Source organism: Megalops cyprinoides, chromosome 17 (genome assembly GCF_013368585.1).
Source record: "Megalops cyprinoides isolate fMegCyp1 chromosome 17, fMegCyp1.pri, whole genome shotgun sequence".
In the NCBI taxonomy this organism is placed as follows: Eukaryota; Metazoa; Chordata; class Actinopteri; order Elopiformes; family Megalopidae; genus Megalops; species Megalops cyprinoides.
In genome coordinates this window covers 21,663,778-21,680,712 of record NC_050599.1, presented here as the reverse complement: position 1 = coordinate 21,680,712, position 16,935 = coordinate 21,663,778, and the positions used below count along the sequence as shown (strand labels likewise).

General features: G+C 42.8%; 1 protein-coding gene across 2 annotated transcripts in view; it reads left to right on the top strand.

Annotated features, from left to right (window-relative positions):
- LOC118791890 (synaptosomal-associated protein 25) overlaps positions 1–6,366 on the top strand; it is a 46,197-nt gene extending 39,831 nt beyond the window's left edge. For both annotated transcript variants that reach the window (XM_036549388.1, XM_036549387.1), the window contains exons 6-8: positions 3,513–3,638; positions 5,076–5,220; positions 5,626–6,366. In XM_036549388.1, coding sequence (XP_036405281.1) covers positions 3,513–3,638; positions 5,076–5,220; positions 5,626–5,694 — 340 coding nt within the window. In that variant the 3' untranslated portion in view covers positions 5,695–6,366. The remainder of the gene's footprint in view (positions 1–3,512; positions 3,639–5,075; positions 5,221–5,625) is intronic.
- The last annotated feature ends 10,569 nt before the right edge of the window (positions 6,367–16,935 follow it).

Genomic DNA, 16,935 nt, shown 5'->3' with positions numbered 1-16,935 from the left:
ACATATTACCCCCGACAAAGACCACTACTCCACCTAAGACCTTTGACATGAGTTTTGCCTTTCAGTGTTATAATTTTCATTTAGCCAAGGTTGTTTTCAGTGTTGCCGTATCGCAGCATCTGAGTCACATTAAATGTTCTTGTTACCAGAGTATATTTGGCCTTGCCTCTGTGACCATAATGTTATGTTGTTATCAACTCTACAGCATGAAAGTACCACTTTTATTTGACACCAGCACAGTGTATATTTGCTTGTATACATATCACAGGGCTAAATCTGGAACACTTTGACATGAGTGACCATGCATGCTTACATACTGTAGGATATAGTAAGTATATAAATACTTTTTTCACAAATTAACACCATTTTGTTCTTGAAACAGTTACTATAAAAAGCATTCAATCGGTAACTACAACTAAATCATTCATAATGTCAAATACAGTTATTTTTTACACTGATCCTCCATGCACATTAATATAAAACAGGAAACATATCAGGTATGTTTAGAGCCAAACACAGCCAATGTGTGTTTTCCTTTGATTGCACATCCATCACTGTCATGACATGAACGACTGGATAGCACAGCCCTTGAATGTTATGCATGCTCATGCTGATGATGATGATGATGATGATGATGAGAATGATGATGATGATTATGATGGTGGCTGAAATGATGATGGTTATGAAAATGATCTGACTGTAAAATAATGATGTCAATGATTAACCTTTTTTAAGTTTTTATTTCATGAAAGACATATCCTCGCGGTACAGAATTTTGCAATTCAAGTGACCCTCTGGAAGAACACCCAAGATGAAGGCTGCCTGTGCAGTCCCGTGGCTCTTGCGTGTTGTTCCAGATTTGTGTTAATGAAGTGCGCTGTAGGTTAGGCAGATCAGATACAGTGGGGTGTTCCTCCATGCAGTGGTTTGTGTGCTAACATAATTGTCCCTCGTGTGGATTGTTCCACATCCAAGCCTCAGCTGGTACCCACAGCTCTCATGTACTCACCCTCAACCAATTTTAATGCCGTCAAGGGGAAATGGTGAAAAACTGAATCAAATTTACCAGTCAGAACACAACCAGTATCAAAGCAGCACTGATTCTAAATTTAAACCAAATCATTCCCCTAAGAAATATTACAAGATATAAAACCAGAATAAGTAAATAAAACATAAATAAATGCATGCAGTAAATGTGTGCATAGGTTTGCTGGCTTTGTAAATGGCAGAGGTAGGTAATGAGGGCTGTGTGGTATCTCTCTTGCAGTCTCAGTGTCCAATGGCAAGGTGAATCTTGTTGGTGTTGCAGTGAGCTGACAGGCATAAATAAGGCTCATTATTCCAATAGTTACAGTTACCAGAAGCCAGCTGTTGCTGTTTGAAGGATTTAGGCCTTTCTGGCCATCATTAGTAATTCCTCCATATCACCGTCTTAGTGGGGCAACATCCCATAGTCATGACAACCAAAGGGCAGTTTTGGCGACATTCACACACACTCCTATCCACTGTCTCATCTTGTCATTGAAAGAAAAAAGAAATCACCTTTCAGAAACTAGTACACAGAGAAAAGCAAGAATGAGGGAAAATTCACATCTAAAACTACTGTACAATATTCTCTACTGGGACTATAGTGCTGTAATTGCTTATAAACACATAGATTGTTTTGTGAAAGCAGGGTATAGACAATAGTTACATTGCCAATAAACAGGCAAGATAAAAAGGAATAATTCCACAGAATATATACATGCATGTATGCGAGCGGTTGCCAGCCTCCCTGTCGACTGTTACTGGAGAAAGCGTGCCCCGCTGTTCAGAGTTAGAAAATAAATGCCCATGACTTTGTGCTGAAAGAGAAGCTGAGCGAATCTTAGCCTCAGTCTATTTCTATAAATAAATCTACAGCGGGAGATTTCACCATTTTTAGACATTCCCAGACTCCAAGGTTAGCGCGCCGCATTTGGAAACGGATGGAAGGAGCGAAACAATAGAGATGAAATGGCTCCGTGCAAAGCTGCACTGAAATGGTCCACTGGAAGCATGCCTCAGTCTCTCCGTTTTGAAGGGTTTGGCTTTTATAAAAGCGAAGCACTTCGTTTTGAAAGCTGCACAGGCTAAGTCTGCACCACAGGCATTGTTTCCTGTGCCAGAGAGTGCAAGAGAGAATAGCTCAAAACTCTTTTGATTCTTGTCTCCCATTTACACTTTTAAACATATTTTGAAACCGGATTGTTCAGAGCAAAAACTTTTCCTGTGAGACAGGAACATCATGTAGAGTTTCACCCTCTCCTTCACTCACATCTCATTTAATTCTGTATTCTTCACGTTACTTAAAATACTGTAAACAAGTTGTTACACAACACGATGTACCATGGTTGTGCAGTTGAACTAAAGGAAGAGAAAGTATCTCTAATGGCAAAAGCATTTTGGCAACAACTTGAAGAGAATACCACAAATTGAATATTGATCCTCAGCATCCCTTTGGTCCTCAGTGTCTCTTAGGTAATAATGGAGGATGAATGGTTTTTAAGTAGAAGTAATCACATAATCAGTCTGCTTTTCAACACCTCAATCAGCATTTGCCCCTAACTTTGATTCACTATTAAACACAATTGTTACTTTTTTACAAATTCAGTTCAGAGTTCAGTATTCACCAAAAAAGTGCAGACCAGAATCAAATGGTTCAAGAACTTCTTGGTAGAATCTTTTACCCTAATATTGTGCCAAAAACAAAAAAAAGGCTATGGGAAATGAACAGCAGTAGTGAGTGAATAGCTACTAGCAAAGCTGCTTGTAGCTCCCACGCTTTGGTTAAAGAACTTGAGTGCCCTACCTGCCTCTTTATTCTGAATACGCGATCCTTGAGTTCTCCCTGCCCCTCGACCCCAATACGCAGGCAACTCTCCTTGTGGTTTATTCAAGGATACATTTTTGCTAATCAATGCACATATATTACCGAGAGAGACAAGTGATAGTCCTTGAGAAAGAAAATTAATTCCATTTTCGAAAGTGCTATTGAAAAGCGGCAGAACTTGATCTGTGACTCAGTTGGATTTCACCCCGTTCGTTTTCTTTCCAGTTATTTGCGAACGTCCCCGATGACGTGGCGCGAACACTACGTGTGGCAGTCCTGTCACTCTGTGTTGTCTGTCCGCCACAACCTGTCCTTTGTGTTTTTTGTCACAGTCCAATTGGAAAGAGTTATTGCAGGGGAGGAAAATGTCCTTGAATTCATCTCTCTGTCTGTGTTGCAAACTTTTTGTGTGTCTAAGAAGGACATTTTGCATTTAGCGCTTTTATCTAAGCCTGTAGGCCTTGCTTTAGTATCGTATATGGTATGATATATAATTTATTGATCATCATGCAAAAATAAACCAATGAATGAATTGATAAATCTCATCTGCCTAATAATGCAGTCCCTTGGTTTGCTGGCCCAGTAGTCTATAGGCTAGCTAGCTGTGGGTGCAGGGGCGTGGCTGGGGGGGGCAGGCTCTCACTGTCCTCCCTGTGTGCAGACTCAAGGGCAGTGATGCCTACAAGAAGGCCTGGGGAAACAACCAGGATGGAGTGGTGGCCAGCCAGCCCGCCCGCGTCGTGGACGAACGCGAACAGATGGCCATCAGCGGAGGTTTCATCCGCAGGTGAGGTGGGGGGGTCTATGTGTGCAGGTGTATGTATGTGTATGGGCACGCGTGTGTGTGTGTGTGTGGGGGGGGGGGTCTTCATATGTAGATGTGGGGGTCTGTATACGTGGATAAGGGAGGTGTCTGTATGCAGATGAGGGACAGTCTCTACTATATATATAGGTATATGAGGGGATCACTATATTCAGATAAGTCTGCCATATATGCAGGTGTGTAGGGGGTTCTATACATAACGATGAGAGGCAGTCTGAATTGTATATACACGTGAGTGTGTGGGTCTCCATATGAAGATGAGGGGTAATATGAGGTAAGAGCAAAGCTGTATACAAAGTTGAGGTGCAGGTTGGTGTGAGTGTGAGATGCATGTCTATATGCAGACTAGGGACTAGTGTACACAAGTTGGGGTGGATGTATACACAGGTACACACGTGAGGTGGCTGCTCGGTCAGATTAGGGCAGGGCACAACAGGCTTGTTCGGACCGTGGAGCATTGGTCCCACTTCCCGGTTTTTAAGAGCTGCTGAGGTAAATGTAAAGAAAAAAAAAGGTCTTGGTGGCAGAGTGGAGAAAGAAATCACATTTCTACCCATTGCAAAAAAATGGACTCAGTGGACTAAGTCACACGAGTCACAACCGTCCTAATGACTGAACCTTGGGGCTGAACAAAACGGGAAAGTTCCATTGCCTAGGTTAACCTGCTCAGTCATATTTACTGCTGGCAAAGATGTGCCTTTTTGTCCTCCAGGATATTAAAATGGCGTGCTTCAGTTTTATCTCTTGCTGTTTTGGGCATTGACATGTGTACCTCAGGCAAATGACAATGACATTGTGGCAGGGCTACCGTAATGACAACAGAAATGCCCCCTCAGTGCGGGACGCTGAGGTCATGGGTTGCCACACGCAGACGTCATCCCTCAACCTCAGAGGCGGATGAGGACAGTTGGCGTCGCTATCCGATACGTTTCAAACAGCGGGCGAACACGCTGCACAGAAATGCTAGGACGAATCCAGCCTTGCCTCTGTGCATTACACTCTTTAAACCAGTGCGCACTGAACCACCAAGGGCGGGATTACTGTTTATTATTAGCGTCAGGGTTGGTTTAGGTAGATTACAGCCGAGGGATTGTTCATTTCGAGCAGCTAATATGTTAACAATGGGGAGGGGAAAAAAAGTATTTGTGATTGGATTCTCAGCCCGTGAGAGATGTGCGAGGGATCGGGGCACAGAAACGCAAGGTGTAGCTTCAGGGGCCTGCAGTGTACCTTACCTAATCTTCTGAGCTTCGGTCCCAGCACGGCCCCCTGCTGGGCTGTGACAGGGAGGATTAACTCGCTCTCCTCCACACTTTCTCCATCTCTCTCTCCCTCCCTCCCTCCTTCCCTCCCTCCGCTGGCACGGCGCCCACGGTCTGTCTGCTCTCTGTGTCTCCGCAGGGTAACGGATGACGCTCGGGAAAACGAGATGGACGAGAACCTGGAGCAGGTGGGCGGGATCATCGGCAACCTGCGCCACATGGCCCTGGACATGGGCAACGAGATCGACACCCAGAACCGCCAGATTGACAGGATCATGGAGAAGGTAAAAAAGGGGGGGTGTGCGAGGGGTGGGAGTTCAGAGGGCCCGTTGGTCAGGACCTGGCAGCCTGCCGGTGATGCGGTCACCATGACAGCTGAACCGTTCTCTTATTTTGCAGCGTCAGGCGCTGTTGGCTTTTTCTGCCAGCTAGGTTCTGTTTGGTGAAGGCCTCATTTTCAAAACAAATGGCTTTTCAGACAAGGCAGTTAATGAGTTGGGCTTGTAAGCCAAAGGTTGCAGGTTGAATTTGCAGATGGGGCATTGCTATTGTACCCTTGATCAAGGCTCTTATTTTGCTTCAGTAAACATTCAGCCATATACATTGATAAAATGTAAAATGGTGCCAAGAAAACAATGCTTCTGTGTTATTGTACCTAATTTTATATTCTACTCTCCCTCCCCCTACAGGCCGATTCCAACAAAACCAGGATTGATGAAGCCAACCAGCGGGCCACGAAGATGCTGGGAAGTGGCTAAGCTCCAGAAAGGCATCCTTTTATTCTCCGCACTGTTCCTGGGATGGTGTGAACATGCTTTTATCATGGTATTTACCTACTCGGTTTGCACACATGCACATATCAAACCCTCCCCCATTGTAAATGTTGTTCTGTGTCGTCTGTCGGCTTTTTAATGATAGTCCTTGTACAAGGGTTTTATTTGACTCCGTATCTTCCTTTCCAAAGGTTGTATATAGTGCTGACTCAATGGCTCTAGCTCACTTGTGAAGTTTTCGTTCTCTTTTTTTATATATATATATTATATATATATATTATATATATACAGTATATCTTTGCTGGATGACATCTATTGTAGGAATGCCAAACTTGTTTTTCCTTTCCAGTATTTCAGTATCGTCTTAGTAAAACTGTGTCATTCCTTTAGGCTACTGCCGTGCTCCTTATTTTTTGATGTTGTAATGACAAATGCAAAAGAGAAAGAAAAAAGATACTAAACTGAAAAGCACTTACAATCGCTGTCCTTGACTTCTTTTTCCTCATCAAGCCATTTCTGAGTTCATGTTTAGACAACGTGCAACTAGACTGCAACTGTAATAGACATTGCAATTCAAGTGATGTGATTTGTGTATTATGCATGACTAAAAATAGAGTTTAGAATCATACATAAAATTCATTTACAAAAAAAAAAAAAGAAGATCTGACATGGCAGTAGCAAGTTGACAAACGCATGCTCAGTGTTAGGACACAGTTGAGAGTCTCATACTCCTGGTATTTCTGTCAATATACATTTACAGACTGTGACCATCCTTGTACATTAATACTGAAGTGATCTAAGGAGAACAAGTAATCATTGATAAAAACAATGTGGCTGTAGCACAAAAAATGATCTGTTTTCTAAACGAATATGCAGCTCAATGAAGATATTGAATAAATGTTGAAAGGTGGGGACTGGTTGTGTACTGTATTATAGGGTCTGGATGCTCTTAATGATGAAAATGACTGCAATATAAAACAATGGCGCATATTTCTGAAAGACGTTACTTTTTTAAGAAGACTGTATCTCGTTAGTTTACTCTCCCCGTGTGGTTTGTTATCGGTGAAAAATATTCCTGAACGAAAAAAATACAAACTGATTTTTTTTTCCTTTTTTGTTGCTTCTGTACTTAGAGCTATGCACACCAAATCGCTGAGTAGTTAGAACAAGACGATGAAATAAACAACTGAACCGAATGATACATAGGTTAAACTGTGAGATCAATGTCCTCAACGCATGTAATATTAAAATCTCCTTCTGTTTCCTGTCAAGTTTGTGAAGTGGTTGACATTTTGTAGCTAGTTGAAATGATTAAAAATAATAAACCTTACTTTGCTTGGTGTATCTTTGTTTTTTCTTGATGCCACCAAAACCATATTACTCATCCATACTCTTTGGACCAACTTCCCTTTTTTCCCATGGACACACCTCCAGTTATTCTTTATTTTCCACAAAGACACTTATCCTGAGTTACATACCCTAATTACTGCTCATATAACAGGAGCTTGGTTTGGGTAGTGGGGGCTTCTGGTGAACCAATATGAAAGTACATTTTAAAGGTTTTCATGCATATATCATAGAATAAAAAGACATATTTTTAACTATTTACTACACATGAATACTTAAAGACAGACAAAGACAAAGAGAGGTAAAGACATCAGAGGTACAGTGATTTAAAACAGCTGATATCTGCTTATAATGTTTTGCATTTTATCCCTCCACAATATACAACGTACAGTGACGATGCTGAATGAACTAGCGCTGCTGTGGTATTTAGTCACTTGGTTTGTCTGTAGGTGTGGTTGAAAAGCTTGCTTAAAAAGCATTTGTGTATCAAGACACCGGTATTTATGCACGGCAAGTAGGACATCAGATTCAGGGCCAGAAATATAATTGAGTGGGAGCACTTTCAAATGTGGGCTGGAACAAGACAAACAGGCCCGGGACCATGATCAGGGAGCACGTCAGGGCCAGTGGAATGAGATGGCGCAGTCGATAGACTACGCCGCGGCTTAATGTGCATGCAGGCCTGCGTCGCCCTGAACTGCGCTTCACAGCCACAGGAGGCCAACTCAACCATGAGATTTGCTACACATAGTCTGTTTGTGTGCGTATGTGTGTCTCTGTGCGTGTTTATGTAAGATTGTGCCGGGCTCTGTCGTGTGGGTGTCTGTTAGCGTTTGTCAAATAAATAGCACCCCTGGCATATCTGTGGTAATGTTGCATTCTAAGTTCTGGTGATAAAGGATTACTTGCATAATGCACATAGGTCTGAAAAGAGTCCAGTCTGTTCTTTGTTGATACCGTTTTACTGAGGTGTCTAGTTATAGTCTCCTGGTTCCATGCATTTGAAAGGACTTCTTAACCCACTGCACTTTCAGCAAACTTGAATCACCAGACGTGCCAGTTGAAGTTGGAAATGTGGGACATCAACAGCAGCACAAAGGTCTCGGCATTGTGTTGTCTGTCTCCAGATGACGCCAAACGCAATGCCCGTTGTCCTTAGCTGTGAGGTGAGACGTGAAAACCAGCCGTCAGCCCCACCAATCCCGAGCAACCTCACGGCGAGGTTTTTTACAACCCTTTGAGCTGAATGAGAGCAGGCTCATCATCACAAATGTCACCAATTAATTAGCGCAACATACCCCGCGCCCTTGGAGTGGTGCACTTCTCACAGGAAACACTGAATCAGAGATGGGGCTCTTACAAAACAGGAAGTTACTCAGATTCAAAGATGTGTAAAGGCAAAAGGCGATATCACGCAACCCGAAATTGGGAAATCAATTTACAATCTGAAAGCACAGCAGGGGCAAGGAGAAAACCACATCTAAGCTGTGTCTTTGTAAATACGAAAACATGGTTCAGAGCAATGACAGTCTAAATATTAATATGTATTTGCCAAATACCTTCTTATTGCTAAAGCTGGTGCTGTATGACCTACAAAATCATCAAATGCAATTGAGAAGTTTAGCATCAAAGACTGAAGTAGGTGATTAAGGTTTTCCCTTGCAGCTGACTTCAGATTATTGCATCATGTGTTTCAGTCTTATTTTTTGATCTGCTCCAGATCCAGAGCCTGAAAGATTCACAGTAGCTCCAGGGCCGCATTATGTGACGTGCATGTAGCCACAGCACGAACGCCAATGAAAATGGCCATTTCAAAGCAGCTGTACCAGGGAGTCTAATTAACTCATTAAGCAGCGTATAACTACACAGCTCTGACTGGCAGGGGATTCCATCAATTTGCAGGCTGCAGCAGCCCACCCTGTTTATGAGGGCCTCTTCCTCCTTCTCCAGTTGTGTTGTGGGGAGAGGGACTCTTTAAGGTTAGTAGCTTGTGCGACCCTCTGTTTTTGAAAGGGGTCACTGACGTCCTGCGTTGTGCTCAAAGAGCTTCCCTCTCCTTCCCCTCCTGCAGGGCCCAGCCGCTGTGTGGGCGGTCGGCTAGGGAAGGCCCTTGATGAAAGCTTTCCCATGATTATTGTGGGTGACAGTAAATGTCACATGGGCGGCAGGCAATAAATGCCAGTACATGCCAGTCACGCCCACCTCCCCACCGCCTTCCCCTACCTCACGACTCTCTCCCTCGCTCCCTGTCTCTCTCTTCCTCCTACCAGTGCCTTTTTTTGGTTCAGCGCAGAGCCCCAGAGAAAGCCAGCAGGAGGACTGTGTATTTGCTGAAGCCCTCTGAGACTTTGAAAGAGAAAAATTATTTGTGGTGATGTGAGTTTATGACCATCATAAGACTGTGGCACGGAGGCACGAATGGCTGTGTGAGGCTGGTGGGAGGTGCTAAGGGCATGGAGAAGTTTGTTTGTGTTGATAATGGGTGGACATTTCTGTGAATGTGTTATGGGTGAGTGTGTGTATGCATGTGCTGGATCAACAAAGCATAGTGGGAGTGCTTTAATGTGTGTGTGTGTTTGTGTGTGTGTGTGTTTAGTCGTGCACAGGCTCTGAGTGATGCACAGGAAAGGTCTGTGGATGATTGATTCTGTTTCTTTCGATCATAATGATGTCAGGAGTAATTAAAAATGCCTGGCATTTTGGAGTGCCTCTGTTACGTAACTGCAGCTCTCTCCCAAAGCACTGTTTCCAACAGTGTGACCTCCACCTCTATCACAGTGCCTTTCTCTGGCGCAGCCTCCTTCGGTCTCCACGCTGTAGCTCCCTCTATCTCTCTCTCCACTCCCCTGCACTTCTCCTCCTCTCCCTTCTCTTTCATTCACCCTCACCCCCCTTCTTCTGTGGACCTCACTCTCCCTCCCTCTCTCTTCCGCCGACCTCTATTTCCCTCTCTTTGCCAATCCCTTCCTCGCTCTCTTTCATCTGCTGTGACGGATGCTGCTGCCTCCTCTGTCGCCCTGCGCTGAAAGGAGGCCGGGCCCAGTTTGGTGAAGTCAGCAGAGGCAGGCCTGCAAAAAGAAAAAAAAAAAAGCAGGGGATAGGACCCAGGCCCTCTCACTGCTCTTTTCAGCACTCCGCCTATGCGCGGCTTTGGCCCCTCAATGTATTCATGCTGTACGTAACAAGCAGGCCGCGGCCAACTGAGCCTATGAGACAAGCCCCCCAGGGGATTACATTACTCTGTGTTTAATGCCATCCGACAGGCCGGCGTTTGCGGGCGGGAGGGGAGGAGGGGAAAGGTTACGTAAGGCTCAGAGTGGCGTCGGAGCCCCGGGCGGGCTCGCTCGCTCCTCGAGCGTCGGCGTCGGAGGGAGGCAGCGGGTTAGCTCCGCGGTACAGATCCTGCCGCCGGCTGAGGGGTGGGGGGACAGCGTGGGGGTGCTGTGCTCTGAGGCTGGTCTGGGGGGGTGGAAGGGGACCCGTGGTGGACGTGGGTGTTGTGATCTGGGGCTTGGAGTGAAGGTCAGCCCTGCTGTGGCGGTGGGTGGAGTGGGTGGGCGGCAGTTGGGAGAATTGGGAGACGGAGGGTTCTGGGCCTTCACAGCACTCATAAATACTGTCTTTCACCTCATAGCGAAGCAGGCATGTACATATTCCAGAGCCCCATTCTCCCTGAACACCACGCTGTCCTTTATGACAAAGACACACTCTCCACGCACACTTCATAACATTTAATGCTATCATCAGACTTAACATGAGTGTTTCATCTCCACAGTGAACTGAGCCCCTGGGCCTTGGTTAGCAGCCACCCTTCAACACGTGTGTGCGTTGTGACATCTGAAGCCTCAGCGAAATCCCCCGTGGCCGAGGGTGCTAGGAGGAAATGAGGGATTTATGATTTGGATGTGCTCGCGGCAGATGGAGACTGTCAAAGAGACTCCCTCTCCCTTCAGTCAGTCACTGAGCACTGAGAGCGCCGCGGCAGCGTGGTCGCTCCTGTAAACAGGGGGACAAAGCGCTGGGGGAGGTTTCACTGAGTCACTGCTGCGCTGAGGAGTGATGTGTCGTCTGTGGCCTAAATCTCATCCTCCTGAAAAAGTCACGCTTTCATAAGCCTTCCTACTGCTGCGTTATTTCTGCGAATAAGCGTGTACGCTCGCAGGAAGTGATAGTTCACAAAACTGCAATTTTTTAAAATACCTTATTACTTTAATTTTGCAATTCCATTTTAACATATTAACATGTATGTGTGTATTTCACAATACACATACATACATGACGATTGATGATGTAACTTCAGGCTTTTACTCTGTAATTTTTTGCTGATGTATTTAGTCATTGTTTATTCACTCAAACAATAAACAGAACTAAAGTTCCATTTCAATAGTGACATCATTTGGTGCTACTGAAGCTATGCTGTGTTTAACAACTGTTTCAATGCACCATCATGCCGAATATTTAGTGCAGTACATCTACATCGTCTATAGAGGGCTGTTTTACATTTGACATGAACATTGGAACAATCATAACGCTTCAAAAAGGTAATTCTGGGGATCTGAATACATGTGGGACTCCATTGTCCCTTAAAGTTTTATATACTTACATTTTTAATTCATGTATATAAGTGTTAGAAAGATAGTAAGTGGCATTGATTCTTCTGTATTTTAAAGAAAGGTAAAATTGTAGATGTATGAGTAGATAATTATGATTACCTTTCACAAACACCAGTAGTCTTGAAAATGTATGGGTGCCAATCTTATACATTCAGCTCATTACAGAAATAGATTTCATATTATAAAGCCTTCGTATGTACATAAGGCAATACTTAGTTCCCAAAGAAAACACATGGAAATGGAAATAAGACTATATTTTTTCATATTCAGTGCAACCTGTTTCTTTTCATTTTTATGATCTTTAACATAAATCAGTCTGACTTTATGTTTAATGCCAACCAATGGCTTGTGCAATTGAAAATCTACACTGTACATTAAGCGGTAGAGCTGTAGAAAGATAGCTAACCAGTGACATCTAGAGGCAGTCATCAGGGCAGCATTTAAGACACCCAAACATGGGTGTTTCCTATTTTTCCCAGTTATGTCTGTGAATGTCTTGAATGAGAAGACAACCAAGTGCAGTCCTCTACTGACACACATCATTTGTATTGGTCAGGTAGATGTCAGATGAATTCCAAAACAAATTTTGGATTATACCTGTTGACCTGTGGCATCTAGGATGTGAATGGAATTTGATAAACAAGTATAAAATATCGCTGCACAAACCACACTGATTGTGGGATGCTGGATTGGCAAACTGTGCTGATAAAAGTACACTCAAGTTAAAAATAAACTTTAAAACTTCCTCTTTGATCACACCTCCCACAATTCAGATGAGTTGATCTCATTTACTTAAAATCTGATGATGTTACCCAACATATACACATGTGAATGGAAAATACAAGATAAACAAAAACATCAATCACTCTTTTAGGTCAAATATATTTTTGGAACACTTCTCTTTCACAGATATGCCTGAACTAACCATACTAATCTGGACTTCATACATGTGTAAACATGTATATTCTATATATTTATTAAATCTATTAAATACTAAAGTCTATTAAAGTTAAAGTCTATTAAATACTATCTTCACAGAGCTTGGGAAGGAATGATGTTTGTTCTAAACCATCCACATTTACAATGAAGAATACAACTTTAGATGTCTTGTACAACCTTTTCATGTACCAATCAAACTTGAGGATCTTAAAAACTTAAATGATAATGAGTTATTTTAGCATCGGTGGTTACCTTTGCTCATACTATAATAACTTCAGATTTTTCAGTTGTAATGGCCATTGTTAGCCACTCAGTTATTGAAGTTGCCATCTGTATTGTTCTGGCCACGTATAGTTTCTGTTACGTTTGGTCTTTCCTCAGAATTATCAAATTTACAATAAAATAAATTCTTCACAACAATATTCATCCTTCAACACCCATTTCAGCATCTAGTTAAAATGCTCAGTCAAGCTGTTGGTCTGGGGCTTATTGCACTGGTGTGTGCAGATGATTGACACACAATAACTTGAATGGGCCAAGCATCACCTGTGACATAAATGCGATCAACCCATCAGCGACTAAGGCCACAGCTGCTATAATCACTGGCCCTTTAAATACAGTTGCTGTTGCTGGAGAGCAAGAGACACGTTTTGAGCTGCTTTTGCTGTGGTTGTGTGTTCAGGCTAGCTTCTGGTTTGGTTTCTGGTCCAGTCCTCTCAAAGGGGGTTTCAGTGATCGGGAGGCGGGTGAGAGGGGGCCAGGGAGACTCACTGGTAATGCCTGCTGATCCCTGGAGCAGGCATGCGGTAACGCAGCATATTCCATGACCTGGTCTGATGGAAGTTGCAGAGCTGACACTCACGGAACTGATCTATTCCCACGGGGGCGTCCATAACGTGGGTTCAGGACGATTTCAGTACAGCTGGGGTGTAAGATTTAGGAGCAAGCACCTGTTCCAGCTGCCCCGCCCTCCTTAAGACCCTGTAGATCAAACCCCAGAGAAACAATAAAAATCTACAATGCCGCAATCACAGGATGCAGTCTAGCTGTTTAGCCTAAGCAGAGAGCATTGCCTTTCTGTTTTCATGACCAGCTGTTTGCTGTGCCACATTCCGCATTGATCTAATCATCCCAGTCGGAGTTCTCAATAGGATAGTGTACACATTGTTTTTTTTTTTTCCTCATCCATTTTGTGGCCAAATTTGAAGATCATGTGGATGAAAGAAACAAATAAGATTGTCTAGTGCAGGAGGCTGTGTTATATGGGAGTACATTAAATGAGCCATGCTACCATTGTTTCAGCTCATGTTTAATTTTTTGAAGGAAACTCTTAGCTTTTCAGAACTCCAAAAAAATAGGTGTAAATGACTTCCTCATGTGTTTTAACACATCACTTTCAGTGCACAAACATATTGTTATTCATAGGAACAAATCATATATTCAGGGCACGTACATTTGCAAAACCTGCTCTACCACTTGCTCTACTGATGTCAATATCATGAGATCATCTCACAGCTAACACATCTGCCCATGCTACCTCACTTACTCTTAAGGAGCAATAAACGTTTCTTCTGTTCTTCCAAGAGGTGTCATTTTACATTGCTATGCAGATGATATGCAACTTTTTACCTGTTTGAAACCAGGACAAGCTCTACCAGTAGAGACACGAAAAGACTGGCTTGGTGATATAAAAACTGAATAACTTATATTTGTTTGAATTCTGGAAAAACAGAACCCGTGCTTCTTAGTCCCAGATAAAGAGGTAATGTGATGGCATGGTTTGTCCTAACATGAACATTTCTTTAACCATGAAAAGTTGTGTGGTCTCAGTGTAATATATAACATCTTTCTCCTTTTCCTCTTCCTAGAGTTCAGCTTCCCGTCTGTCTACTGGTTGTGGTTTGTCTGCCTGTTATATTCTGCTATATCCACATGTCTGCACTGTCCACCACACCACCCCCTGTCCTATCCTACATGTCAGCAAGAACATCCTCCTCTGACTTTTGCCTGGCCACCTCACTGTACCATCAGCAGTGAGGAAGAGGAGGAAGAAATTCAATAAAGGTAGTGAACAGACCCATCCACCCTTAGCTTTCAAAAACTTCTACTATAAAGACCACCAAGCTCTGAGCTACAACAACACATCCTGTACCCTTGGATTATTTAAAAACATAGTGTAGACATCCATCAACAGTCCCTTCTTTCAAATTTCTTATCCTTCCTCAGCTCCACTAAAATGGTAAATATCCAAGCTGGGGCCGCAGACCCATGTCAGATTTGCTCTCTGTTCTCCTGCCACTCTCACCCTTTGTTCCTCTCTCACAGCAGATAACTTTACAGTGTTCTTTGGTGCAAGGTTTCTGGTGTCCATAGATTCTTTTAAGTTCCTGTCTCAGCAGCTTACCAGCCTCCACACACCACTGGTCTATTTATTTGCCTTGTCTATTCAACCACTCTCCACTGACAGGATGTGTTGTCACCTGGTTTCTGCCTCCTGCTTTCTAAATGTGGCATGGCCCCAGCAAGAGAGGTTGTGACAGCCAGGTGAGAAAATGGGTGGAGGCGGGGCAGAATTAACAAGCATGTCCATGTATGTTCTTTAATTGGTACAGTAAGGTGTGTGTTAAATGGAGTGGCACAAAAAAGCAAATAGAGAGGTTAGAGAGCAAGGTTGTGTATCGCCATTTTGAAAAGCCCCAGATTTCAAGGGAGCGCAAGTCAGCACGTTATAATGTGCTGTCTGTTGTAGTAACAACAGTACTGATGGAAATTAGCTCACTGACACAAAGACACAAAGTTCCAGGCCAATCTCAGAGACAGCTGAGATTCTTTTCCTGTCTCCAGGGGTGATGTCACCTTGTATAACAGACACATGCACACACTGAGCTCCATGATGCTGGCAGGCTTTTTCTCCTTTAGCAGTGCCTGTTGTAGGTTGTACTTCTATGGTAGGTGGGCTGTCATGCAGCAAAAACACAGTGCCTGGAGTCAGTGCTAAAAACCTGGCCCAAAAGGCTGGGTATGTTATATTCATTATGACACACAGCCAGCAGTGTGGTTCAGTGGTAAGTATTAGGCTTCCAAACCCAAAGGTTAAGAGGTCAACTCCCAGCTGCTGCTGCACTTGGCTTCAGTAAATATACAGCTGTGTGAATGGGTATCATGTAAAAGTTGTATGCTAAGCTAATGTAATGTAATTGTGACTGGAAAGACACTGATGTTGTGCAATGACTTAGAGCCAAAAGCTCTAAATTCATCTTACAAGAAAATCCTTTATGTCAGCTCCCAAAAGTGGATGACTACTACTAACTACAGTATACTCTATACATTTTACACTTTGTGTACACAAAAGGACAAAAGTTGTGAGAATCTAACCTTTTTTGAGTGAGGAATAAATGAAGTCCTCTTCATCATTGACTAAGAAGGGTAGTTTCCACTAGGGTAGTTTAATTTCCACTCAATATTTTACAAAAAAAATACAAAAAAAACACACACTTACTTAAAGAGCCGTGCAAATGCAAAGTTTGGTAACAGAATGATGGTGAAATTGCTCAGTTTTTCATACAACCACATTTTCCAAGAATTCTAATGAGTATGAATATGAGATGTCTGCTGAAAGAGTGGTGTGTTAGCTATGATATGATACCTTGTGTCAAACTACAGCAAGATTAACATCCTTCAATGGAATGATGGTAACAGAATGGGTCTCTGATCTGTAGTTTTCATAATTGCATAATTAAACCCTTGAATGTCATTATGTTAATGATGATTTAGCCTGAATAACTACACAAAGGTAGAAATATGTAATATACATGCTCATCAAGGCCAAAATGTATAATTTTTGCAAAATGCATAGATAAACATTGAAATGATCACTTTTAAAACACACAAAACACAAGAAACATGAATTTGGCTTGGAAACTCTTCATTTAGCTTTCATTGGACATCCAAATTGATATGCTCCTATAAACTTCACATTTTCATTCTCTTGGGTCATTTTATGTGGAATTATCCTGGTGTAAATGCAAAACAAAACATTATGTATTTTAGTAGGCATTCAGAATTTGTCTCCCTTCTAGTTAGGAACAGTTTGGGATGCAGCCTGTGTTCCTGTGTTATGACGCCCCTCATGAATGTTAAAAACAAGTAAGCAAAACCAGGACACTTGTAGCCTCAACGATGACAGAGACAGAATTTTGAAAGTGGAAATCACCAAGCTTGCCCATATATTATGAATCTGTGGTATGACCTAACGAATCAACCTATATCTGATCCTTCCAACTAAATCACGCCTACAAACACAAAAATCTGAGCAGCATTATGACTG